This window comes from Calonectris borealis, chromosome 1 (assembly GCF_964195595.1).
Source record: "Calonectris borealis chromosome 1, bCalBor7.hap1.2, whole genome shotgun sequence".
NCBI classification, from domain to species: Eukaryota; Metazoa; Chordata; class Aves; order Procellariiformes; family Procellariidae; genus Calonectris; species Calonectris borealis.
Window position 1 is genome coordinate 57,407,375 of NC_134312.1, and position 25,107 is coordinate 57,432,481.

General features: G+C 49.4%; 3 protein-coding genes across 3 annotated transcripts in view; all 3 read right to left on the minus strand.

Moving 5' to 3' along the window:
* Window positions 1-3,509: 3,509 nt before the first annotated feature.
* Window positions 3,510-13,139, minus strand: MIEF1 (mitochondrial elongation factor 1). Its single transcript, XM_075154909.1, has 6 exons — window positions 12,973-13,139; window positions 11,979-12,101; window positions 11,631-11,779; window positions 11,295-11,475; window positions 9,026-9,288; window positions 3,510-7,918 (listed from the first exon to the last, which is right to left on the minus strand). Exons 2-6 carry the CDS (start codon window positions 12,067-12,069, stop codon window positions 7,112-7,114), a joined length of 1,491 nt encoding a protein of 496 aa, XP_075011010.1. The 5' UTR covers window positions 12,070-12,101; window positions 12,973-13,139; the 3' UTR covers window positions 3,510-7,111.
* Window positions 13,140-13,153: 14 nt separating this feature from the next.
* Window positions 13,154-13,366, minus strand: MIURF (mitochondrial elongation factor 1 upstream open reading frame). The gene has a single exon (XM_075154959.1). The coding sequence runs from the start codon at window positions 13,364-13,366 to the stop codon at window positions 13,154-13,156; it is 213 nt and encodes a 70-aa protein (XP_075011060.1).
* A 4,518-nt stretch (window positions 13,367-17,884) lies between these two features.
* Window positions 17,885-25,107, minus strand: part of MGAT3 (beta-1,4-mannosyl-glycoprotein 4-beta-N-acetylglucosaminyltransferase) — a 27,645-nt gene continuing 20,422 nt past the window's right edge. The window contains exon 3 of the mRNA XM_075154981.1: window positions 17,885-25,097. Within this exon, the coding sequence (XP_075011082.1) occupies window positions 25,094-25,097 (4 nt within the window). The 3' untranslated portion in view covers window positions 17,885-25,093. The remainder of the gene's footprint in view (window positions 25,098-25,107) is intronic.

The following is a 25,107-nucleotide window of genomic DNA, read 5'->3' on the forward strand; positions in this document are numbered from 1 at the left end:
TGTCCCATGCCATGAGACTTGGGAGTCCAGTCTGCTGGTGACACCAAGCATCTTTGTACTGCAGTGCAAAGTGATGGACTGAAGATGGATCATTCTTCTTTTTATTATCTTTCTCATCTTACATAAGAAAGAAATTACAAAATTAAAAAAAAAAAGAAAGAGGAGAAAGGTTCCTAATCCAAATCACTAGCTCATTGTTCAAGAAAAGGCACTGGACTAGATGCTTTCTACTGTCTCTTTCATGACCACAGGCAGTGATTTGGAAAAGAGAAGGTTTGTGGCTTGGTCACGCGCTTGCCTCAGCAAAAGCAACCTCCACTTGAATGCCAGGAAGCTGGGACCTTGCCAACATGCTCTCTAACGAGCAACGTGGGAGCTGCGGCTCTGTGGCCTGTGGGATTACCGTGTCTTGTATTGCCTTTGCTTGAGCATATCTCAGGCCCTCTGACAGCACTGCTATAAACAACCAGGAGTTGAACATAATTCAGATTATATTGCCTATACAAGTGGCGGTAGTTATTATGTCCAAGGCCATAACTATCCTCTGTGCTAAAAAAATTCAAGAATTTGAAGGCAGAGATGTCTCTCTGCCGTACTGCTTCCAAGAATGATTGCTTCTTGCCTTTCAAAGGGGGTAAAGAGCCTACCAGGCATCACGAGTTTTGAAGTGACGTCTGTTGTGGAACAGGTAAAGAGTCAACACAGTCCATCATTTGCCATCTGTGCCCTTGTGTGTGTTGCCTGTCAGGTCTCTGTCCTTTGCAATACTGAGCAGAATGAGACAAGAGAGTCTCATAGGACTGGGATCATTGTAGTGGGATGTCTGATGGGACAGTATATCACCCCTCTGCTTCTGTGGATCAGTGACAATTCTACCACAGTGAGAGGCAGGGGAAGGAGTGGGCTTGCGCTGAACCGAGGGAACTGTTGCCTAAAAAAAGAAAATCCAAAACAAAACCAAAAACTCAAGCAAGCAACTTTTGCCAATTATTTGTATGGAGAAGGCTTTTCATGAAGAATGTGGTTAGAATTGATATATATATATATATATTCCCTTCCCCCCCCCCGAGAAGCTTAGCACTGAGTGTTAATAGACAGATCAAAGAACTACTTAGCCACTGGAGCCAAGGAAATTGAACCACGGCAGCAAAATAAAAATCAATCTGACTTTTAGTGTGTTTAAAGTGATTTTGTTCAGAACTGACTTCTGTATGAGTACTTAGGAAAGCTTAAGATCATGAAAAGTTTAAGTTCTGTGAGTCAAACTCTGTCTCCCACTCTCCTGCTATTCGGAAAACGACAAGAACACTTTCTATGTACAGAATGATTTCAGATCTTCCCTGCCTTACCCGTTGGTCTGACCACCCTCTTTTGCCTTACCATTTGCAAGATTATTCCACAGGATCACATACTATAAAGATGTCATTAGCCTGCTCACCACCACATTTCTGGCTCTGTGACTTGTGAATAATGCTCTCCTTCTCAGAGTATGCTAGTAAAACTTTTACACTGTGCTATCCCTGATTGTGTAGGGGGCACTTGTTACACGAGAGCTATTTTAAGAAGGTGTTGAATCTTAAAAAAAAAAAAAAAAAAGAAAAGAGGGAGGGGGAGGGTATTTCTTGAATCCCTCAGATCATAAACTCAGATCATAACTCAGCCTGATAAGGATAAAGAAGATAAAATCCAGATACCTCAAACAGTTGCCCAAGTGTCTAGACTGCAGCAGTCCTTCTAGGGCTGGAAGCCAATACTGGGTTTCACTGGTAGGAAGGAGAATCTCCCATTTCTTGCTTGCTGCATCTGTGAGTAAAGCTCAACATTTCAAGATCCAGTCCCAGACTCAGTGAGCCATGCTGGAGCCATTGAATCATACCTAGTGCAGGTAGTGGGCCAACATATTTTATCTTATCATCTGGAAGAGAAACTCCTCGTTTGGAAGAGGCTCCTCTTTTTTCGTGAGACTAAATTTAAGAAGCAGCAGCTGTTTGCAGCTTTTCTGGAATTTAGAATATTAAAATAAACCTTAAAAAAACACAGAGGTGATTAAGTATTTGGGTGAAGAAAGAAACATTCATCATACAGTTTAGCATGATAATCTCAAATTTGGGGTCACCCTCTCTCCCCCAGCCTAAGATTAGCTACAAAATAGTCAGGCTGGAATTTATTTATTTATTTTTAAAATGAAGAGATGCGAAAATAAATAAGTAAAATGTAAGCTCGGCTACATTCATTTCAAGGACAGGACTGTGGTTATATAATAAAGTGTGCAAAATATTTTGCTTTTTTCAAAATTCGTCTTCCTCCTAAGCTCTTTGTTCCTTAGGCTAAGAACAAAAGAGATACTAAGTCTTTGCAGCCTGGAGAACCATTTATGCTCTTCTTCTTTGTAGCAACGTTTTCCATACTTGAAATAATTATCATGACTCCTCTCAATTATTTCTTCTCTACATTAAACAAACCCATATCTTTTGATCTTTCCTCCCTATTCATGCCGGGACAGCTTTTATGCAAAGGTACAAACCGCTGCATACATTAAACATGCATTGCAAGCTCTAGGCTTTCCAGGGGCATTAAGTCGAGGGGGTAATACCTGGCACAGATTCCACAGAGCAGCCCGTTTTAGCTGTTCCCGTAAGACTCCATATGATGTGAAATGTGCTTGATCTCATCTGATCCGTTTCTACCACAGAACAGATTAAAGGAAAAAACCAAAACAAAACACAGGCAAGGGGTATCAGAAAAAAAAAGTTGGAGATGTACACTCCCTTTCTATCATAACATATCCTCCAAAAAAGTTAAATGTTAATTGCCGAGTCCTCATTAGAACAAGTCTCGCAGGACAACATTGTCACTGTAGCGTGTCTTCCCAGAATTAAGGAGCCTGGGATCCATAAAAAGCGGCACCACTCCGTGCTTTACTTGACATCCAACGCTTGGCCCCACCTTGCCAAGTAGGCGCATAAAACTGGGTCTTGCAGTGAAGACCTTCAATACGCCAGACGCGGCCCCTGGCACAGCGGCTTCCTCACTGCCTCAGGGCTGATGCTTGGATAAGAGGGGAGCGCATTTGGCAGGGGAGAGGATTGGCAGGTAGAAACCAACGTGTGACTGAACAAGGGCAGGGGAGTCTGCACGGGAAAGTTTAATATTAAAGAAGCACGGAAGCCTGTGAAGTCTGAGGAACCACATGAAAGGCAGGTGCCTGCCCGGGCACGCGGGCTATCGGAGAAAGGATGGGAGGCGCAGTGCCATAATTACGCATCATCTTGTGACTGATGCGAATGCTGCCAGGAGCCAGCACGCTGCAGTACCACGCTGATTGCTCTCTCAAGGCACGTTGCAGAGCGCTGAGCACCCAGAGCTGCAAAGGGAAAGCAGTGAATCAGCAAGGGGCATGTCAGTCCCCAAGCACTGATGTGGTGCAGAATTATGTCAACATAAAGGTGATGCACTGAGACAAAAGCAGAGATGCTCCTTTGTTTATAAACACACCAGAAACAACCAGGTTACTGTGGAAAGTCATTTTATTTCAGGATTTCACGCAATCTGTCACAGACCATGCACTTAGACTTTCCCCTTTGCAAATCCACAGCCTCCAGGCCTGGGAGAGATGGGGCATCATCTCTTCACTTCTCACTGCGAGTACCCACATGCTAAGAGTGAGGGCCCTGATGGCAGCTCGCCAGGAGGCAGAAAGCAGCCTCTTGTTTCCATAATTGCTTTTAAACACTGGAAAACAAATCCATCTGACTTGAAGGATTAGCGGTGGAGCTCAGCAGCAGTGAAACCCCACTGCTGAACAAGTTGGTCCTCGCCCCGTGGTTACAGGGAACAAGACGACAATCTCATGGGAAGCTCGCGTGAGCTAAGCTATAGCAGAACGCACCGAGGCATTCTTGGAGCCCAGGCAGCAACCAACCAAAAACACGCTCTGGGCCTCTTACAATCAATTTGTCTCCGAGCCGCTCTGCCAGGAAGGTGGCTGGGAGCTGCCCTTTTCACATTCAGCTTTAGGTCCTCTGGCTGTGTGCTACAGCTTTGACTAGGAAGGAGCCTGCCTCTAGGTAAGAGAGCCCTCCGGGCTGTACGTCAACACGTGTACTGCATTTAATACTGAAAGGTGCCAGTTCGAAAGACTCTGCAACAGTCTGTTTGACCCACAGGCTGGGTACAGCATTAGTGTAAGTTTCCTGCATACTTACCCTGCTCCTTCTTCCCTGCCTCTTCCTCTATGCCTGACTCTGCTCTTGAAATACTCCCAGTTGCAGTGTCCCTGTGACCCATTACATCTTTGGCCTTTGCTGAGACTGCCACTGCCAGGGCAGCAATTGCCCACGTGGTGGCTGCCTGTAGGAAGTGAGCATCTGCCTCCCAAGAACGGGCTTGTGGCTAGCTCAGAGGAGGGAAAAAACTGAAGGGAAGAAATGATGGAAGTGAGTCAAGTGAAGTGGAGCAAAGTCTACAGAAAAGGCAAAAAGGCAGCTTCAGTCTCCATTTGATACACAAATTGAGTTCAATAGCAGCAAGAAATGGCCATAAAATATTAATTCATTAGGTTGCCAGGAAGAAGTAAAAGCATTCACGTAAAAAATTCTATATACAGATATGTATGTGGCAACTGTTCTCAAGCCCGCTCAGACAGTGGCTTCCTCCTGCTTATGTCTCACCTTTTTTCTATCTATAGTTTTGATCATTCCAAACCATGTCACTGCTCAATTCTGCGTGAAGACCATGGTATTGGAGTCAGCACCAAGTGAGGGTGAGATCACACTGAAGAAATGAACATATGGGGAACTCCTGACAACCCCGATATTTTAATATTTTTGTTGACCTTCAAGTAATTAGAAGAAAGGGGAATTTCCCCCAATAGCCTATAGGCTCCAAAGTCTCATCTGTCTGCTTTTAGGGTAGGAAGGCTGACATCGGAAAGGCAGTGGAGGGCAGGGAAAGGAAGAGGGGAAAAAATATGGGAACCAGAGTGAAGAGCAATCAACAGCTGACCAACACTGACTGCTGCAAAACTTACAAAACACAAAATCATACAAACGGAATTTCTGTTAACCTTTTATAGACTACAGACTTTAAATACACACACAAACTTCAAAGTATACATCTGGCAATCTAGAAAATACCAGTACCCTAAGGATTAAATAATTTAAAATGCAACGTTGCGTTATCATTGTATACAGATTACTGACACATTGGCTAAAATGGACGGATTGCCCGAGAAAGATGCTCCCTCCCTCATCTCACCAGCACTGCCTCTAAAAAGAAAACAAGGACTGAAGACTCCCTTCTGTGGTTCCGCTCCTGAAACTCACCTTGAAACTTCTCTGTCAAAGGGGAGTAAGTCCTGAGAGGAAGGGAGGAGAAAAGGATTCCTGCTCCCTCCAAACTCTGCTGCCGCAGTACCCCTCCTTCCTTGGCTAGGGAGGCTGGACAGCCAGGGGAAAAAAAAGGTGCTAAAGCTGGGGAAAGGCAAGTATGTTTCTGTAACAATAGCTGCGCTGGTCTTTTGAGAGAGAGACAGCCCCAGACTCAGGAGGACACCCTCCCTCCCCTTTCTGAAGATAGGAAGCCAGAAGGCTGAATGCAGAGTCCATGTGGCTAGAGATACCGACAGTGCAGCAGCTGCCCCCCGAAATCCATACCGCAGTCCAGCAGCAGATGGGAGGGCAGCCAAGGGAGAACGGCCTGACAGCAGCCACAGAGTGGGCAGAACTGCATTACCAACAGGTCCAAACAGACTGAATGGGAAGGTGTGCCCTGGCCAGCTTTCTAAGAGTAATTGTAAACTGGAAGCACTGGAAAGTCAGCGCATGGGAATGAGGAAGGGGATGGACAGCCTCAGTTCTGAGGTGGCTGGGGAGGGGACTAAAACACATACTGAGAGCAGATGGCAAAGCCAACATATCTCTAAATGCCAGCTCTGCATATGTACCTTAATATCGGTGTATGGGACAGAACCTTGCTGTTGACACCAGTTCAGTCCTATCACCTTCACAGACTTACAGCTGGTGAGAATCTGGCTTACGTGTGCTTATTACAAAGCCCTTTGAGGCAGGCAGTCTTGCTTCCACCTCCTATAAACCAGAACAGCCATAAGCTCTTGGGGAAAAGATGAAAAAAAATAATCCCCGTTCCCATGTGTGTCTCCCACCCCTCCCCCATAATCAGTCTTTCTTCCTTTAGGCCAGAGACATCTAAGGAGCCGCCCTGTTCTCCATTCCCAGGGCCATTCCCACCAGTAACACCCAGCAGATCAGGCTAGGCAGGAATGGCAAGCCCTGTTCCTTCAGCCTCATCACATAGCCAGACCACAAAGGCTTCTTCCTCCCCTACGACAGCTTCAGTGAGAACTGCCCATACTGGAGGTTGTGTTGGAGCAGACTGGGCAAGCCTCAGCCCTTACTCCTGAACCCAGCTTGCAAAGGATGAGAAGGCTCCGTAGAAGCAGGAGCCATGGGCACGGGCATTCTCCTATTCCAAGCTCTACAGCCCTAAATACTGCCAGTGTAATCATTATCCACTCAGAAATACAAAAAAACAACCCTATCCAAAACATCTCTCTGTTTGCCCTGCACGACTGGGTCAAAGGGACAAAAAAAAAAAAAAAGAAAAAAAAAGAGGAAAGTGAGACAGCGTGGTACAGCAGAGAAAAAGAAACACGGGGCAAAGTCAGACTGGAGAAAAGGAAAAGACCTGGATGCAAGTCTGCTAAAATTGTCACTGGATTTACCAGCCCAGTTCCACCTTCTTCAGACCAAAATGGTCTCGCTGCAGTGAGTGTACTACAGGAGAAAGAAGTGCATAGTTTGGTTTTTTTTTTTTTGGTAGACACTTAAACACCAGCAGAATTTATGCAAAGATCTTAGAGCTGCAGTTTTAGCCTCTTTTCCCTAGCCAATGGGTACCTGTTGGGGCAGAGATGGTGGAAATGGACCAGTAGCACCAAGAAATTCAGTGGGAGCACCAACTCCACAGCAGGAAATACTAATGAACCAAAAGGAGACAGAGAGAGGGAGAGAGAAGTGGAGGAGACATATTTCGCAGTAATCAAAGTCCACCTTGGCTAAACCCTATCAACACTTCCCTAGATAAGGCCCCATTACGTCTGCAGCAAGACCTCTGGCTCTGACAGAGAGCTGTAGAGGGTATAGCCCAACTCATCCACTTCTTCGGGGGTGAGCTCTGAAAACAAGTTCACCTTGGGGTTCAGAGCACTAGGGAGGACACCTGCCTCCAAGTAGCGGATCAACCCCTTCAGCGCCTGCAAGAAGCGATCAGCCAGCATGTCCTGGGACCAGTTGGACTCTTCTTGGGATAGGTGCAGGATGACATTGGTGAGCTGGCTGGCAGTGAGGTGGCCCAGGGCTGGGTTTGACTTGCATACCGCTTTGAAGATCTTCAGGCACAAGCAACGGCAGCCAGAATCACACTGGTCCAGGGCTCGGAGGCGAGCTGTTTCTGCTGGCCGCAGGCTCAGTCGCCACAGATTGTCATTCTGGGCCAATCGATGGGGTTTGGCCACAAGGATGATGTCACCCAGTGTCAGGGATGGTAGGAAGTCAATAAAAAGATGCCGTTCTGGATCATACTGGACTTCCAGTGTCAAATCTGCTGGGGGAGCTGCTGGACGGATCACATAATCCAAGAGCGTCCCAATTGCTGGCCAGTTGATGGAGCCAGCTACAACCTTCTCAAAGGTGTCTGCTACAGCTTTGGGGGAAAGGTAACCTCCCACCACACAGCGGTCCCAGTAGCTGCTCCCGCGGGGAAAGTACTCTGGGTTTTCCCGACGCACCAAGTAGAAGCCAGGAATGTTCATGATAGTGTCCTCCCCAGGGATGCACGACCACAGGTTCTGCTCCAGCATCAGAGGCACAATAAGCTGGATGTGGTCAGCTGTCACTACCTTTCACAAGAGAGAAAAGTCGGTAAGAACAAGCTTTCTCTCGCCACACGCAGTTTTATTCACCACCTTTAGATAGCCTTCTGTTCAAAGGAACTTGAAATAAGGATTCAGCTGCCTCACTCTCGTCTCTGCGAGGGTTTCACAGCCTCCCTTTGTCAAAAGAGATTCTGAAGGATTGTTTCCCATCATCAGTGGGATAAGTCCAAGCTATAACCCAAGCTAGTGCTTATATGCTATGTACTATTTAGAGATCTGCAAATACTTCAGGACCTGACATGGACAGCATATAGACGAATCATTTTGCCTCCTATTGCTCTAAGTCCACTCCTTGGATGTGAGATGCAGCTGGCCCAGGGCACAGCAACACCGTATGATAATTTAAAACAGGAGGCAGAGTATTAAGTTTCTAGACAAGCTTAAGTTGCCATGTTTTAATTATCTCATGCTACAAACTAGTTACTGCCCTCACCCGGTCTGCCACATTGTTTGGAAAAAGGTCATTAAAAGATCCCTTTTCACCAACGTGATTAAGACCCCAGATCTAAGTTTCACTGGACACTCGACACTCCATTCCAGAGCTCTGACTCAAACAAAAAAGCGTGCCTCTGAATCACTCACTATAGCCATGGCCATCTTGCCATCAGGGAGACATGCAGCAGGGACTGCTGTCCAATCCAGGTCTGACATGCATTAGAAAAGAAAGAGTAGGGAAGACCTACATGAATACATAGGAGTTCTGAAGAGAATGTCATGTATTTGGAAGGAGATAGCAGGGACAGAGAGAAAACAGAGGTCTACCAGAGAAACAGCAAGAAAAGCACAGCTAAAGGGAGGGACAGAGGGGAAGGAAAGAAGGGCTGAGATAATCCGGAGAAATAAAACAGCAAAAAGCAAATTCTTTGCAGACAAAGCCAGAGCAGCCTCGTCACGCCTGTTCAAACACTCTTGCAGAAATCAACGCCTGGCTCCACGGTGGGAAAGGCGACACCAAGAGCCTTATTACAGAGGAATGTTGTGCTGAGCCAGCACTGCCAACAGGGAAGCCCAAAATGCCCCTGCCTAGTCAGCCTTCTGAATAATGACCCGTCACGCGGCCCCAGGAATTACCTGCAGATCATCATACAGGCTGCCGCTCAGGTACATGTCACGCAGGGGCATGTCCGGCAGCTTGGCACGTAGGAAGCTGCGCAGCTCAGCACAGATATCCACAGCTGCTTGCTTGGCCCGGGCCTGCTCGTCCGCTGGGATAGCTACCTTCCTCCGGTAATAAGCAAAGAGCTTTTCTTGCAGAGACAGACGAAGGCGGGATTTTTTCAGCTCCACTTGACTCCTCTTGGCAGATGGCTTGGGCTTTGTGGGTCGGAAAAAGTCTGCCAGACAGAAGGAAAACTGTTGATCGTCTGCAGTGTTTCACTGTGAACCGATCTGCAGAAGAAAATCTGCAGTGCCGAAGTGCAGCCTCCTAGGTCTCAAAAAGCTTTCAGGAGACATTTTGCATGCTTTACGCAGGTACCAGTCAAAAGGGAGGTGCTGAGAAACTTCAAAAGATACTACTACAAGAATCAAACCGGATGAGAACAAGTTACTAGATTTGGAATTTAGCCAGGACAAGACTAACATTCTGTACAAGGAAGTAATTTTAATGGCTACGTGGGCAGTACCTCAGTTCAATTTCATCAAAAATTCAGTACCGTTACCAGTTCAGAAGCTTTTAACATGATGCCAGACCAGTGGATAAAACACTCTTGAACAACCATTGCTATCTCATAAAGTTTTTAACATTATAATGGATTTTTACAAATTATCAGCAAAACCCAGTCTTGACTAGGGTTTGAGATCTGAGATCATGCCACCTGGAAATGAAATAGTTGTCAGGACTCTGATCAACACTTATCAGGACAGGGAGCTGACAGATCTTGAGGCCAACAGAGTTCAGGCAGTGACAGCCCCAATGGAAACCTCCCTCAAACTTTCACTGGCCAAAGAGCAGAGAGTACACTCTTAGGCACATATCAGCAATACAACGCTTTACGCTGCCATTTGCGTTATTAAGCAATGTCTAACCTGCACAGATTCTCTGAGCCCCTTTTTTTCCGACTAGTTTCCTAAAAAAATAAGTCAGTGCTTCTCATCTATCTTTCAGACCTCTCTTAATATGGACCAAGAGTTTCAGAAATTACCAACGAGAATTAAGGAAGAATTTGGACGGGCTGTGGTACTTAACGGGTGCAGGAAAAACCCCCAAGTCAGTGGCCCCATTAAGGCAATCAGCTGTTGCACATTTGTTTGGCAACAGGCATTTGGCCACGCAGCACATGCAGGACGGCTGACCAAGCTGTGCACAGACCCACCTCGCCCAGCCTCAGCAGCTGCTGTCTCTTGTCCCACCGGGGTCTTTTGCTCAGATTTGAGGGTTTGTGTGAAAACGAAATAGCCCGCAAAACCATAGAGAACCAGACTTCATTGCCTGTTCATGAAAAAACTTATTTTTCCATCTTAAGTTTTAATTTATTTTTAAGTCAAGAACGCAAGATGCCATCATCAATGGTTTTATTCCTCAATCCTCATCTCTGGGGACTCCAATCAAATGATCCAGACCCCATTTAACACAGCTGACTAGTTATTTAATGTTTCCTCAGCAGAAAATCCACTGCCATCCCGAAGCTGGCTTTCTTGCAGAGAATATGCAAATCAAGTTAAAGGCTTAATCGCGATTTTTATTTTAAATCTCCAAATGTAAATCTCCCAAAGTGACCAGGGACATAAAGTAAAATCGGTGAGAAAAACCAACCAAACATATAACAAACACTTACGGACTCTAAATTACTTATTATCCCACTCAGAAAGAAGACTGCAAGTCACTTTTTATAGCCTGATGAAGACTAACTCAGTGATAAGCAGCACTAAGCAGGCAAACAGCCTACAGAAATTATTAGGAAAATGGTAGAAATAATATAGGAAATACTGTTACAAATTGCTAGTATGTTCACAATTTGAATATTCCCCTCTTAAAAAGACACAATCAAACTGGAATGGTCCAAAGAAAGGCAACAAAGACCTTCAAAGGAATGGAATGGGCTTTTCTGAGGAAAGATTGCACAGATAAGTATTCAGCTTGAAAGAGAAAAGACTGAGGGAGAATAAAGCTTAAGACCATGAAGTCATGAGAGGAATGAAGAATGCAAATAGATGACTGTTATTCACTAGCTCCCAATCTGACTTCTAATTCTTGAAGTTACCAGTGGACTTGCTTAAAACAAAAACATCAAAATCCTGGGCTAGACAGAGTATTCTCTTTCCTGCATTCCTTTAAATGAATACAGGGTTTATGAGCCTGGACGATTCTGCAATGCAGGAGCATCACCCTGCTCCTCACCTGTGTCTGTGGCCGAAGGATCAGTGGGAAGGGTCTGCAGGGAGCGGCTGAGGTTAGTCTTCATGTCCTGGGTCAGTAAGCGTGAGGAGGAGCCCAGCCAGTTTGGCTCTTCCCAGCTTCTCTTTCCCGACTGGCTCAAGCGCGTGGGGCTGCTGGGAGCACTGATTGCCCGGTCGTACATCTAAAGCAACATCACCAGGCACAGTTTGAGTCGTTAAGGGCCCGACGTTTGCATTTTACCCAGCCTAGTGCCAGCTTCCCAGGTCTTTTTGTTTCCCACTCCTTCTTTCCAGCACCCCCGTGCTCAGGTCCCAACCCGCTGTCCCGCACGCTCACCCGTTTGACGGCCAGCGTGGCAATGCCCAGCATAGCTGCTCCACCCACGCCCAGCACAAGCCGGGCGTTGGACAGCACGAAGTCGATGGCTGTGCCGATGCCGTTGTCATCTTTTTTCCCTTTGCGCTGCCCAGCGCCTGCCATCTCACCTGGAAGGAGCGGGAACATTAAACAAATGGGTCAAAACACGCAACCCTAAGGGCTCACTCCCTTCTCCTCCACCCCACATTCACGGCTCTTGGGGTCTTGGCACGGAGCCATAGGAAGGGACCACCTAACGCTGCAACCTCTTTAATGATCTTCCCTCGAGAAGCTGCTTATTCCCAGACATGCCAGAACAATACTGACCAAGCTCTGCAATGACAGCATTTCTTTGCTTCCAGCTCCATTTATGACCTGAAGAAAAACATCCTGAATTTGATGTGGGGCTTCTAATCATTCAAGCAGGTTTAATTGTGCAATCACCTAATGCTTTTTAAAAAAGAAAGTAAGATTTACTTCAGCAATATTTTGCAATAAAGTCCTGTATATTATGTAAAACTCTATGACTATTCAGATCTTTTCCTTTTAATTTGTGCTTCTCAACCAAAGCATGGCTTTTTTAATGCCAATTTATTTTCTTATTCTCAATCTAATGCGTGTAATTTTGCTAACAGACAAGGCGATGCAGGGATAGTCAACTGCTTGTCCGTTACAAATCAGAATCTTCCCAGAAGTTGACAGGCGGTTGCAGACCATCCACTCCCAAACTCATTTTTGGACAATGGCCGGTCCCAGATACTTCAAAGACACCCAAGAATCAACAGTAGAGACCACAACGCACCACAAAGGGAACAGCTCCCTTGCTTTCACCGGACATTTATTTCTACTCTCAAGGCTGATGGGTTTGACTCTCATACAAGTCACGTATAACATGAAACATTAATATTTTCTTACACGTGTACTTTTGTTTCCTCCAATTCCCATTTAACCTGATCTTGATATTTAAATTTAAAGATTCTCCCTGGCCAACTACACATGTTGTAAAACACACTTTGTCACCACTGCACCTGAGGTGGCTCCTCAGTGAACCTACATGAAAACACCAGGAAACTCTCCTAACCTGACTCGAGATCCGTTTTCTAAGTCAGTTTCAAAGGTTCAGAGCCTGCCTGACTTGGGTGGGTTAAAACTGCCCTTACATTTTTCTAAGGCCAAGCTACAATCTCAGGAGGAATGTTCCTGCCTTGATGAACCAGGAATCCAGTCACTCTTCATCCCTAGGCAGAAAAAAACACACTTTCACAAAGCTAACTGTAATAGTAGCGTTAAGAACATGGTTTTATCACTGTAAATGACCTACCTGTGACCTAATGCATTTGTAAAGAGAACAGGAGAGCCCTCCTGGTGTGCCTGTGGAAGCACTTTCCAGATTTCTTCAAGACAGTGGTGGGCAGGGAGCGTTAATCATCTCTTTTGGTTGGCGAGGGGATTTTGGAAAGAAGAGGGAAGTAACCGGGGCCAAAAGGAGCTACAGGGAATCTCTAAACCAGGCCCCCGAGTTTGCTCTGCAGGAAAGCTTGCCCCTTCTCCAGCTGCCTTTCCTTGTCCTCCAGCCGCTGCAGCCCCCGGTTCTTGCGGAACTCACGGCGGATGAAAGCGAGGTAGAAATCCCGGTCGGTGTAGCGCAGCCCACGGCCCTGGCGCAGCAGAGCCCGATAGAGGGTCAGGACAGCCTCCCGGGACCACGCTGCCATGGGGGACGGGTGCGTGGACGGGCGACCTAGAGAGAGGTGATAAAGTGCGGGATCCGAGTCAGCTTCTCCCTGCCCGAGGGACGCACCGGCCGCCGCCTCCCCCTCCGTGCCTGGCCCCACTGACCGCTGTCCTCCGCAGCCCGGGAAGGGACGGGACAGCCTCTCGAACGGCGCACCGGGGATAACGGGCTCTCTAAGGGCGCAAGGCCGCACGCCCTGCTGCGGGGAAACCTGCGGGCCCCGCGGCCTGGCCCTTCCCACGGGGGGCCGCCCCAGGGCCGCTCGCAGCACCCGCTCCCCGCCGGGGTCCCGGGCTGGAGTCCAGCCCGCGGAAGACCCGCGGGGACCGGCCGCATCGCACTCACCGGGAATGACCGGGGAGGGGGAAGGGGAGGCGCTCCGGGCCCCTCACGGCAGCCGCTTCCCTTCGGCGGACCCCGCCGCCTCCTCCCTGCCGGCACCGCTCCCGGGGTCACCCGGTAACATGGCCGATCCGCTTCCGGGTCGTGACCCCGGCCCTGCCAATCATAGAACGAGCTCGCCGGGGCCCAAAACGTCCCTTCGGCGGAGGACTTCCGGCCGGCGCGCGCCCCAGCGGGGGCGGCGGCGCAGCGCTGTCTCCCCCTGCCGGCGGGGCGCCGCGCCCGCCGCCGTACGGCGAGCGAGAGGGGACTCTCCGCGCCGCCCGCCCGCGCCGGGAGGCTGCCCCCTGCCGGCGGGGAGGGAGACTGCCGCCCCCAGTTGCTCCCAGTTGTTGGCGGGCCGGGGCAGGCTGGGCCCGGTGCTGGTCTGGTCCGAGGAGGCCGTGCCCCTCAAGGGGCGACCACTTCGGTGATGAGCCGGCTTCCTCAGCGGGGGTGGCAGTGGGGAAGAGGCTGGGGCAGGGTGGGGGCCGGGGACAGCCTGGAGGGCTGTGGGGAAGGGCTGAGGGGAGCAGGGGGCGAGTGCAGCCTGGAGGGCCCCAGCTGTGCCTGGACGGCCCGGGGTGGAGCAGCCGCTTCCCGCCTTGGCTTGAGCCATCACCACGGCGGAGACAGGAGTCTCCCCTTCCCCCTTAGGCTTGCAGCTGCCCTCGAGGCCAGGGTGGGCACCCGCGCTGAGCCCACCTCGGGACACCGGGCTTGTTCCGCCATGGAAGGTCTCGTTAGCAGGCTGGGCTTCGTGTGCTGTGGTGAAACGGGCTGGGTTATCGGCCTCAGTGGCTCCACGTGCCTGTGAGTGTGCTTCCCACGGCCCAGAACAGCTGGAGCACTAAAAGGTTTTTCCTTTTGTCGTTCTGGCTCTGGCGGGCCTAAATGCCATCAAACGGCTTCGTGTGAGAAAGGGGAGAGTTCAGCCCGCTGCAGCAAGTCCACATCCACAACACAGACTGTCACGGTCATCTCCGGCTATGCGTGCTGGCTGCTTAGGGTAATGCGGGGGTAAATAAAGAAGGTTTGGTGCTTCAGGGAACGCAGAGAGCAGTGGGTTAAAGCTGCGTGTCTGAAGCTGACTACCTTCTGACTACATGATGCTTTTTACAGAATAACTTAGCAAAGTCAAGCTCCTTATCTTTATCTCCAAGGAACCCTGGGGCCTGGTCTGGAAGTCGCGAGGGCTCTGGCAGAAAGGCAGTAGCTAGCAGCCTCTCCGGGGTCTGCCTGAGGAGATGGAAGGAACCTCCCAAAGCCAGGACCTTCTGCCCCTCTGTCCAGGTGCAAATTCCCCTTTTCCATTCTCACCTTCTCTACTGTATGCCTACTCTGGGCAGTAATTATTCTGCCTTAGTCATCTCCTCCTCCCCAGATCCTACCAAAATATAAAACATAACCGCATGTGCTGTGCCTCCCATGGGGGAGAGGGTGAGAGAAAGCGCAAACTGTGTGTGACAGGGGAGAGCCACATCACTTCACGCACTTCTCAGCAACACCAGATATGACAGCGATAGAATTGAGCAGGAAGAAAACCAGAAGCTCCAGACTGGCTTGCTCCATGCCAATCTCCTCTTGTTCATTTCCTTTCTGAGATAAACAATCCCAATCATTCTGATCTCTCTTTGTGAGCGAGTTTGCTATGCCCCTAATCAGCCCTTTCTGAGAAAGGCTTACTTGAACTGCAGACAGTATTCCCAGAGAGGCCTCGCTACTGATTTACATAATAGCATTATCATATTTTCCATATTATTCTCCCCTTCTTCCTTCTGCATGCTAATATTTTGTGTGTGTGGGTTTTTTTAACCTGCAGCTACTCACAGAGCAAGGGTTTGTGTGACATCCTGATCCTTTCCTGAATTGCTAGAGACTATCTGGAGCTTTATAATTCTTGTGTGCAATTTGTTTTGTGACTTTGCACGTGCCCAGTTAAGCCTTGGCAAATGTGTGTTGTTGCCTATTATTTGCCACATTTGCATTTTTACTTACAGTCCTTTCTGATCTCCTCAAGAGTCAATAGCTTTGAGTCATCCCTTTAAAATGTTTGGTATATTGCTCATCTTTGTTTCCAGATCATCAGTTCATATGCTGAGCTATACAGGACCTTGGAGGCAGCATTCATATTCCTTACCCTTAACCTGCTGCCAGAATGAAAACCGATCTTTGAACTTTCCTCCCGGCTTCCTGCTTCCTCCTCGGGTTGTTGATCCACAGAAATACTTCACTCCTCACAACAGGGCTCTCTCACTTCTGCGCAGGTGCGCTCATGAGCCCAGTCCCCGAAATCTGGATCAAAACTTGCACAGCTACGTGCAGGAAACCCCTGATGCACTGCGAACGGGATCTGCCGGATCAGGCTGCCCAACGATGGGCTTTCTTTGCTGCCCTCCTGCCGTGGCAGCCGAGGACTGCGGGCTTCCATAAGCGCGCCTTCCCCAGCCTGGCCCCCTCGGGTTGCGCCTGTTTTAGTGTTTCTTTCTGTTTTTTTCCCCCAGGCTTGACGCCAGCTCCTGGGCCTCTCGCCAGCAGCTGCGTGTGCGTATTGTGAACTCCTCTGGCCACGCCACGCAGCGTGCCTCCAAACTGCCTCGGCCCCTCGAGGAGGCCACTCGCTGGCTCGCCGTGCCTGCTGCTTGCCATGGGCTCCACACGCCCGTGCCACGCAGGCACGGGTGTTCAACCTGCCCCTTCTGTCTTGCAAAGAGAAGGGCGAGTGCAATGGCGAAGTAACCCGTGACCGATGCCGTCCCAGCTGCCGTGCGAGCGCCAGACCTCTGGTGACGTGCCGGGAGTTGTAAACTTGAACTCTGTCTTGAGGCAGTGTTTCCCAACCCGGCTGGCTCCTCTGCTGACCTGTCGCATGCAGCCACCCCGCAGGGAGCCACCCCGCAGCCCCAAAGACTTGTGGTGCCCTGGTGGGATGCTGGCCCCAGCACCCTGCCGCCTGCAAAGCCCGGTTGCCTGGTGGCTTCTTTCCCCATGGACCCACTGGGAATAGGATGCCCCCGTGACTCTAGCCTGCGTCCCTGCAAGAAAGGAAATTTACTTGCTCCGACGAGGCGAGGCACAGGCGGAGAGGAGGGAACACACCTTAGCTGTGCGCCTGGGGAACAATAACGACCTTTGTGTCCCCAAATGACTGAGCGAGCTTGTGAAATATGAAAGGCAGCATGGGTGACGGGGCACAATAACCTACACTGTTAGCCGGGATAAGGCACAGACATCCCCCCGTCTCCTGCCTCCCTGGGAAGTCTCCGGAGCTGCCACTCCTCTGCCAGTCTTCTCATGCTTGCAGCTGGTCCTCCCACTCAAGCGGCTACTGCCATGGGCTCTGATGGCCACCAAAAGCAGTGAACTGCTGCCCCTGAGCCTGGCTTGCAGCCTGTGCTCCTGGGAGTCAAGTGCCATCCCCAGGGCTTCCCATCACCCATTTTGTAAGGGCAGGAGCATTTCCAGCCGGGGAGACATCCCTGTGCTGCCTGCCACCAGCCAGCAAACCCTCCCTGGGCAGCAGGGAGGGGAACGTGACCTGCAGAGCTGCAAATGGCATCTTGGAGGGGCTCTGCAGGGTCAGGAAAAAAACTGCTTTTGGAAACAAATAGGAGCCAAAAAACAATCCCAAAATGCCAGAGGGAAGATGGGTAGTTACCCATCAATGCCATCTGAGCTTGGGCTTAATATCCTTAATATCTTCTAGTAAATGGACCTTGCAAGAGGCCTTTTGGCAGTCTAACTCTGTTCAACAGCTCTCTCTTTCATTGCAGCCCTATTTCTTTTCTCGAGCGATCACAAGGAATAATGGCATTTGGGCTCCTGCTCTCCGGCTGCGATGAGCCAGGAGGGGCGGAGGGCCAAGGGTGGCACAGGGTGGCTTCTTTCCCCGAACCCCCAGCAGCTTTGATGTTGAGCACATGTGGGAAGGAAGACGGGTGCTGAGGAAGGAGAGACCGCTGGTACGCAGCCGCCTTTCAAGGGGCATTCCTGATTTACAGCAGAGACCCAGATTTTAGTGACAGAGAGTAACTAGCCACTCCAGGGAGCCACATTCAGGGTATGTTTTTGCCAGGGGGGGAGGAAGAAAGGAAAAGTTCCCAGCCCAGCTGCTGCTGAAACGGGGCTTTTCAGCTCCCCAACCTCCAGCCCTGCAACCTTGCAACCCTGGGGGCTGCAAACACTGGCAGCGGTGAGCGATGCAGAGCTGCTGCTGCTGCTGCGAGGGTCTGCACCGACAGTTGCTGAGGAAGCTCAGTTTTATTACCTAACAAACTGAAATGCTGCTGTAGTATTTTTGCAACTGGTCCGTGTGCACCTTCATTCTCAGCATGACCCGTGTTTCTTCAACCGAATTTCCCTGTGGCGGGGTTTGCTGGGGACTTTTTTTTATTCCCTGGCTACTAAGATTCTGCCCCCCCCTTTTTCACTTTGCACCAGCTGCGTGCTGGAGAAGGTTTCCAGAGCCATTCAGAGACCCTGCTTTTGTGAGTGCTGTTATCCTTGCAATTTTGCATCATTCTGACTGCCTCAGGGGCTTTCTGTGCTGGAAGTGTCTGTGGAGAGCTGAGAGCTTGCAGCCGGTGGCACCAGCCTCCCAAGGAGGGCTGCACAGGCTGACCCCAGGCTTTTTGCACCCCTCTGCCCGCTGCATGCTGCAGTGAGGTCCTACCACCATGAACATGGGATTTTGGCTTGTATAAGGGGTGTCTGGACTCCCAGCACCGTGTGGGGTTTGGTCCCATGTACATATATAGAACCTGAGAAGGGCAGAGCTGCTGTATCCTGCTGCTTCTCTTCTTTTTCTAGGTGAAGGCATCTATTGCACATCTCATCCTATTAACTCACAGGTCCTTAGATAGATTTATTTCTGTCCCATTTGGGGAAATTTGTCTGGGTTTGGTTTTGCCATATTGACATTTGTTCCTGGGTAAGAGTTTCAGTCAAATGCTTTAAAAACACTGGGAACCAAACAGAAGTGGGTAGATGTTTTCTACATTCTTTTATTTTTGCATGTGTGCCTGGTTCTTAGTAAGTGTCTGAGGAAAAAAAAAAAAAAAAAGATATGACTGATGATTTGTTGCTCTCTCTTTGGAAAAGGTCCAGACTGTAGAACAGGGCTAAAATGCCAGGAAAGAGTTTGCTGCATAGAGGCAGGCTTATAATATTTTATTTTATACATTCTCTGGGCAACATATTTTCTTTAATTTGACATTCTGGAGAAGTCATTTTAGATCTTTATTCAGCACAGCTTAGTTGCTCTTCTTCTCAGTTTTCCTTATTTTTAGAAAGGTGAAGTGTGGTTCCCAAATTAAATCGTTACTGGGATGGACTTCAGCCAAGAGGATCCACGGTTCAAGCCGGAAGGCACAGGAAACATAAGAGTAAAACAATGGAGTTTTATTTTGTATTTCATTTGGCAGGTTGAGGAGAGATATGGCCTTGAAAGATTTGTATTCTTACATAGCTATAATGTATTTCAAAAGACAGTAAGGACTATTTTCTCTTCTTTGCTTAAAAAAAAAGCACACCCTGAAATGCTGGAAATGTCAGGATTGCCAGATTTTCCTTAGTTCCAGGTAAGGGTTTGTGTTTGGGGTTCTCAGAGATGCTTACAGTAACGTCCCAAACGTTAGCTCAAGTGGGCTGATCCTTTAACCTTTTGCTGATGTGCTTGTCCCTGCTGCAGCCACAAAGGCAAAGCTTGTAGCAGCCTGGCCCCAAGCCAAGCTCCTCTCCCAAGCGCCCGTGGGTTATATCCCTTATGTCAGCCTTTCACTTCAGTGACCCGGAGCCCTTTCTCCGGATGGGACAGTTTTGCACGGCTCCTCTGAGGCCGTTTTGCAGCAACAGAGCAAAGCCCTACAAAGCTTGCTCCCAGGTGAAGGATTGACACAGCTGGGGTATGAGCGTGCCTGTGAGCCACAGAAACATGTGCCAAGAGCAAGAATATGCCTCCCTTCTGCTACGGCTGCGGCCAAATCTTCTCCATCGCGGTGCTCTGGAAAGCAGGGCAGCTGGCGCCTGCAGCTGGGGGCACGTGAGCATGATGCCATTTGCTGGTGACGCTCTCCAGGGCTGGGGCGACTCTCTCCCTGGCTGCTCCACCGGCTGCCTGCTGGCCAGCTGAGACCTCGCTGCTTCCCCAGCTGAGCCGCTAAAGCAGCGAGATTTAAAAAAAATATATAAAATTGGACTAAAAATTAAAAATTAAAATATGCTTTTAAACAGCGTATTAAGCTGTGCCCTTACACAGGGAACAAATGTATCCAAGCAACAAAAACAAACAGCCAGCAAGCCAGGCTCTTGGTATCCCCCTTCCAGCTTTCTAAATGATGCCGCAAGTTTGTATTGAAGTCGCTTTGTTTCCAAGCACCCTGGTGTTTGGAAACAGCATGTCCATCCCCCGATCAGCAAACCTGCTGCAGGCATCCATCAGGAACCGGCCGGAGCAAGCCCCTCCGCGAGCCAGAGATGTAGGGTCTGCCGCAGCCTCGGTCCCCACCGAGCAGTGTTGCACGGTGCCCGCAATGAGCACTGGGCATCCCTGACATACAGCGAGAGCTTGGGGGAAACGGCTCATTTCCAGGCAGGTCGTGCCAGAGCCCCTCTGTGGTGCATCTCCCTATATAACGCCTGTTGGGATACTGAAGGTCTGCAAAACACACAGGATTTATCTGGCGTTGGATGGCTTACACACTCCTGGTTCATATGGTGCTTAAGGCTCCATATCCATATCCAGGATGCGGGCTGCACATACCAAGATCCCTTTTGATGTCTTGAGGGACCCTCTGAGAGATGGTATCCAAGGCTCGTGGTGGAGCCACGTGCCCCCCACACTCGGCTGAGCGTCAGCGCTGCTCCTGCAAACGAGGGTCTCCACCACAGACTGGTTTGCAGAAGAGTCAAGCCCTCACTCACGGAGGCACTTCGAGCTCCCGCAGCAGAAGCTTGTGCTTTCTGGGGAAAAAGGTCCTGGGTTCTGTCAATGCCTTCTTTTAAAAACTCATAAGAAACTGAAGAAATGCCATTTACATTACTTCTTAAAATAACATAAATGTCAGTAAGAGTTTTCGTGTTGGAGGCAAGAAAAATGCATGGGAGAACCTTTAACCTAGTCAACTCTCATTTCTCAAACTGTCTCGCTAAACTGCCATTGGCCTAAGCTTACATATTTATCTTCCCCTCTTGAAAAATTGAAAGTTCAGGCATTCTGGCGATGATCTATTTTTAGATTATCCCCTATTCGGGCACAGAAATACAACTATCACTAGGAATGCTAAAAATTCTTAATAGAAAATTTTAATTGTTGATTTTGAGTGGCATGTTTATTCCAGGCCTTTGTTCCAGAGACAGAAGCAGCAGAAAGGCATTAAGCAATGCACAACGCAAGTCTCCAGTTTGATGGCGACCCTTCCACAAGAGGAGCATTGAAAACATTAGATTGATGTGGAAGAGAGAAAGAAGAGGGAATGTGCCAGATCTAATGATTATAAGGAAACAAACCTATGATGTTTATAGTCACTATCTCTAAATGGGACCAGGAATGAACCTGAAGCGCAAAACACTTAAAAACGTAAAAAGTGAAATAGCTGTAGATGGCACATGAGCTTTGAAAGGCCCTTGCCAAAGGCACTGCTGAGGCCAGATGCTTAGGAGGATTCAGAGCAGGACCGGGCTTTGATACTGAATAATGGGAACAGCCAAAATTACATGAGACGGGTTTAAAAATAAGCTAAAACAAGGAGGTCATGTTCTCTCAACACAGCGTGCCGAAAGTCAGCCACCAGAGAGACATTTCTGCAGTGGGGAGGTTTAGTTTCGGGCTCCAGGCTTTCCATGGCTTTACTTGAAAAAGTGGATGCATCCAAGGGAGGGGAGCTGGTGACAAGGGATCATTTCATGAGCGGTGATGCTGGTTCCCACAGCCACCAGCTCTTCTGAGAGCCGCTTGGCAGCCATCGGTCCCTGCTCGTGTGCCTGTATGTGCTCATACTCGCCTAACATGCAGAAGTTTAGGTCTGACCTGGGCCCACAAAATCAGGAATCATTCTCCAAAACAGTGGGGCTCCCCCTCAAACTCTCCTTGGGAACACGGTCCTGCCAATGTGGGAAGCAGCAACTTCCCTTGCTCCGTTTTCCAGCAGCCCCTCTGCCAGGCGATCAGAAATAAAAGCTGCTACACACACCTTCTTGGTATCCTTTCATACTTTGTAAATTTTTTTTATTTTTATTATTTTCTCCTCCTTTTAAGCATCCCTTTAAGGGTGAAATGAAATCCAACCATTTACAGAGAAAATGATTTCAGAATGTACATTTGATTTATCCTTACAAAAAGTTCATTATTACTTGCTGTTTATAAATTACAGAGTGGAAAGGAGCTTTGCAGACACTCCTATTTTTTCTTTTATTTTATTTTTGGCAAGTCCACGCATTCTTTTGCCAAAGCAGGGTGTTCTGGGGCCACCTCAGGGGCAACACCACCAGCAGGTCCAGGTGGACCCCAGGCTCAGAATTGCTGCTGGACCACCTCCAGGATGATACTGCACCATCACCCGCACAGGAAGGAAAAAACAGTGGTTTGAATTCTTAGCCTCAGAGTATTTCAGATCCCTTCTTAAGCCATTATCTGTAGTCCCCAAAGCTTTAAACGTCAGTGTATTGCATTAGAAACTATAGAAGGCTCTCCTTTCTTGGTCCTGGATCTGAGCCCCTCCTGCCACCCCCTTACCTCCAGCCCCCCTCTGTTTCCATAATAAGAGCAAGTTTGTCCAATGTCTCAGAAATCAGAAGGGAGGTTTTTTGCGGGGGGGGTGGGAAGAACACAACGATGGAGGGATTTGGGATTCATTCTCCCACTCACTTCCCTCCTTTCTCACCAAGGTTTGAGGTCAGTGAAGCCAGGACAAGCCATCCCTTCCCTCCTCACCACCAGTGTTCACTAATTGGACCAGGGGTGACCCTGGACACATATCTTCACAGTGCAGAGGCATAGCAGCCACGGAAATTGCCGGCAGGAGCTGGGAGACAGGGGCATAGCCTGGGGGATGTTCAGGAGGGGAAAAGACACTACTATCCCACAAGAATGCACCAAAGGGGGGCAGAGGGGAACAAATACCCATTCTGCTCTGACAGTCTCCCCCCACCCCAACTAACTCATACATTACCTGGAGGCCAGAAGGTCCCCTTGTTTACCCGCCACAGAGACATGAAGAGCAGGCTGGCCTGAGCTGCATGACAGCAAACACCTCAGCAGGACACAGGGATCAGAGAAAGCAACAGCGAGAGCAGACTTGAGCGTGTCATCCTTCATACCAACCACACAGGCACGAAACCACCCCAGCTTTTCTGTCTGTCACTTCAGTATGGCATTACCGCCAGTCCTCTGGGGGGGCAAAGACAGCCAACCTGCCCTGTTCCCTCTGCTTTAGCAAGCTCACCTGCTGTGGGTCCACCAAAGCCCACATCCTCCCCTTCACTTGGGGCGAAGGAGGAAGATGAGTTCCCCACCTCAAAGCCATGCATAGGCACACAATCTGTTTTTTAGGTGGAAAGCACAGAGAAAGGCAAGAACAGAGATGGGCAGAGAGAAAGAAGCGCAGCGCTTGGGGATGCCACACACTGCTTCACCTACTACCTGGCCCTCCTTTGCACCAATTAATTTGAAGGCGGAAAGGTTTTGGGCAAGAAAAAGCACAGAGCTGAAGAGGGCTACGGGGAAAGTCTGGTGATGCTTTCCTGCCCTCCACCAGACGGCTTCGCTCCCAGAGAGGCAGCAGGCACGTGGCTTCGCTCCTCATGGCTGCAACAACCAACAGACATGGGGCTCTGGTGGTCTGATCCCAGTTCCAGCCCAGGGGCAGGACGGGGTTTTTTAGTCCTTCCCTTCTCAAACCTCAGCACCTGGTTCAGACAAGATCAAGGAGCCTCAACGCTCACCTCAAAGAGTTCAGCATTGGGAAATGAGGACCTGATACAAACCTGCCTCCTCCTTTGCCTCTCTCACCATCCCACACACCCACATGCTTTTGGGTTCCCTCTTGTGGAGGTTGTCCGGGAGGGTGGCTGTCCCTGCTGCACGCTGGCCGTGGAGGTCCTGGCGCAGCAGTACAGGCAAGGCTGGACAGAGGGCAAGCCACCACCGTGGGAAATCACTGTGCAAAAGTCAGCTTGCTAGTCCCTGTCCCCTCCAGGGACAAGAAGGAAGATTTTTAATGAGAAGGACTCTAGCTCCCTAAGGATAATAAACACAGGGTTAGCCAGACAAATTAGACAGAAACATTGACTGGTTTGGCCTTAAATCAAAAAAATGTTTAAACCATTCTTGAGGAAGAGAAAAAAAAAAATTACTTCATCTGTAAGGTCCCTTCCTCCCACCATAACAGAAATCTGTTCCTAAGAATAAGGAAGTGAGTAAGTCCAGGAGGAGGACAGGGCTAGAGTCCTGCAGAAGAGCCCCACCGCTGCTCTTCCAGCAGGGCCTTCTCCTCCTGCCCAAGGGGGCAAAAGGGAGAGGCAATTCAGAGGGAGAGGCGGAGAACGATGGAGCACATAATGGAGGAAAGGGGACAAAAGGCAACAGGCTGTACTTCAGGAGTAGGAGAGCCAGATATTGCAGCTGTAGGCTCATCTGAAACTCCCAAGAGACAAGGGCCATACCTCAGCGATGAAAACGTGACTTGCAGTGCACTAAAAATCCCCAAGGACACCCATGCACGGGAAGGGCTGGTATCAGGGGAGAGGCTGCTCCCACTGTAGAAGATAACGAGGTGCAGCCCCAGCGTGCCTGCACTTTATCCCCTGCTTCACAGGGCTCTGGTGCTGCCAAAGCACCCATGCAAAGACTGACTTCTTTCTCTCCTGTCTTCAGCAAGGCCTGGCACTGAGCTTGTGTTGTTGTCACTGAGATAAGGCAAAGCCAAAGGTCTGAGAGTAGATCTCAGGCTCCCTTCCAAGAGTAAAAATGAAAAAATAGCTTCTTCCTTCCATACTCTTGTGCTGCTGAATCCCATGAGCTCACATACCTGCTCTCCTCCGGCTGCCCCTGGGGAAAGCATGTTCCCCTCGTGCTGCAGCCTCAGTGCTGCTGCTCTCATCTTGCTCAATGCAGGCTTCTCCTTGCTCGGCCAGGTCCCCATTTCTCTATAATCTCTCTGTGCCCAAGACCTCCATGCAGCCGCTTGGCACAAGGACCCCGTGACTGTGACAAGACTCCCTCCTCCTGCATCAATAAGTCTGGACTTAGAAAAGCCACAGCTTCCCTTTGGGGGAAGAGCGTTCTGCCTACTAAAGTTTCTTCCTCTGTTCAGTTCCCAAAGGGGCTTTTCTACCTGTGGGGAA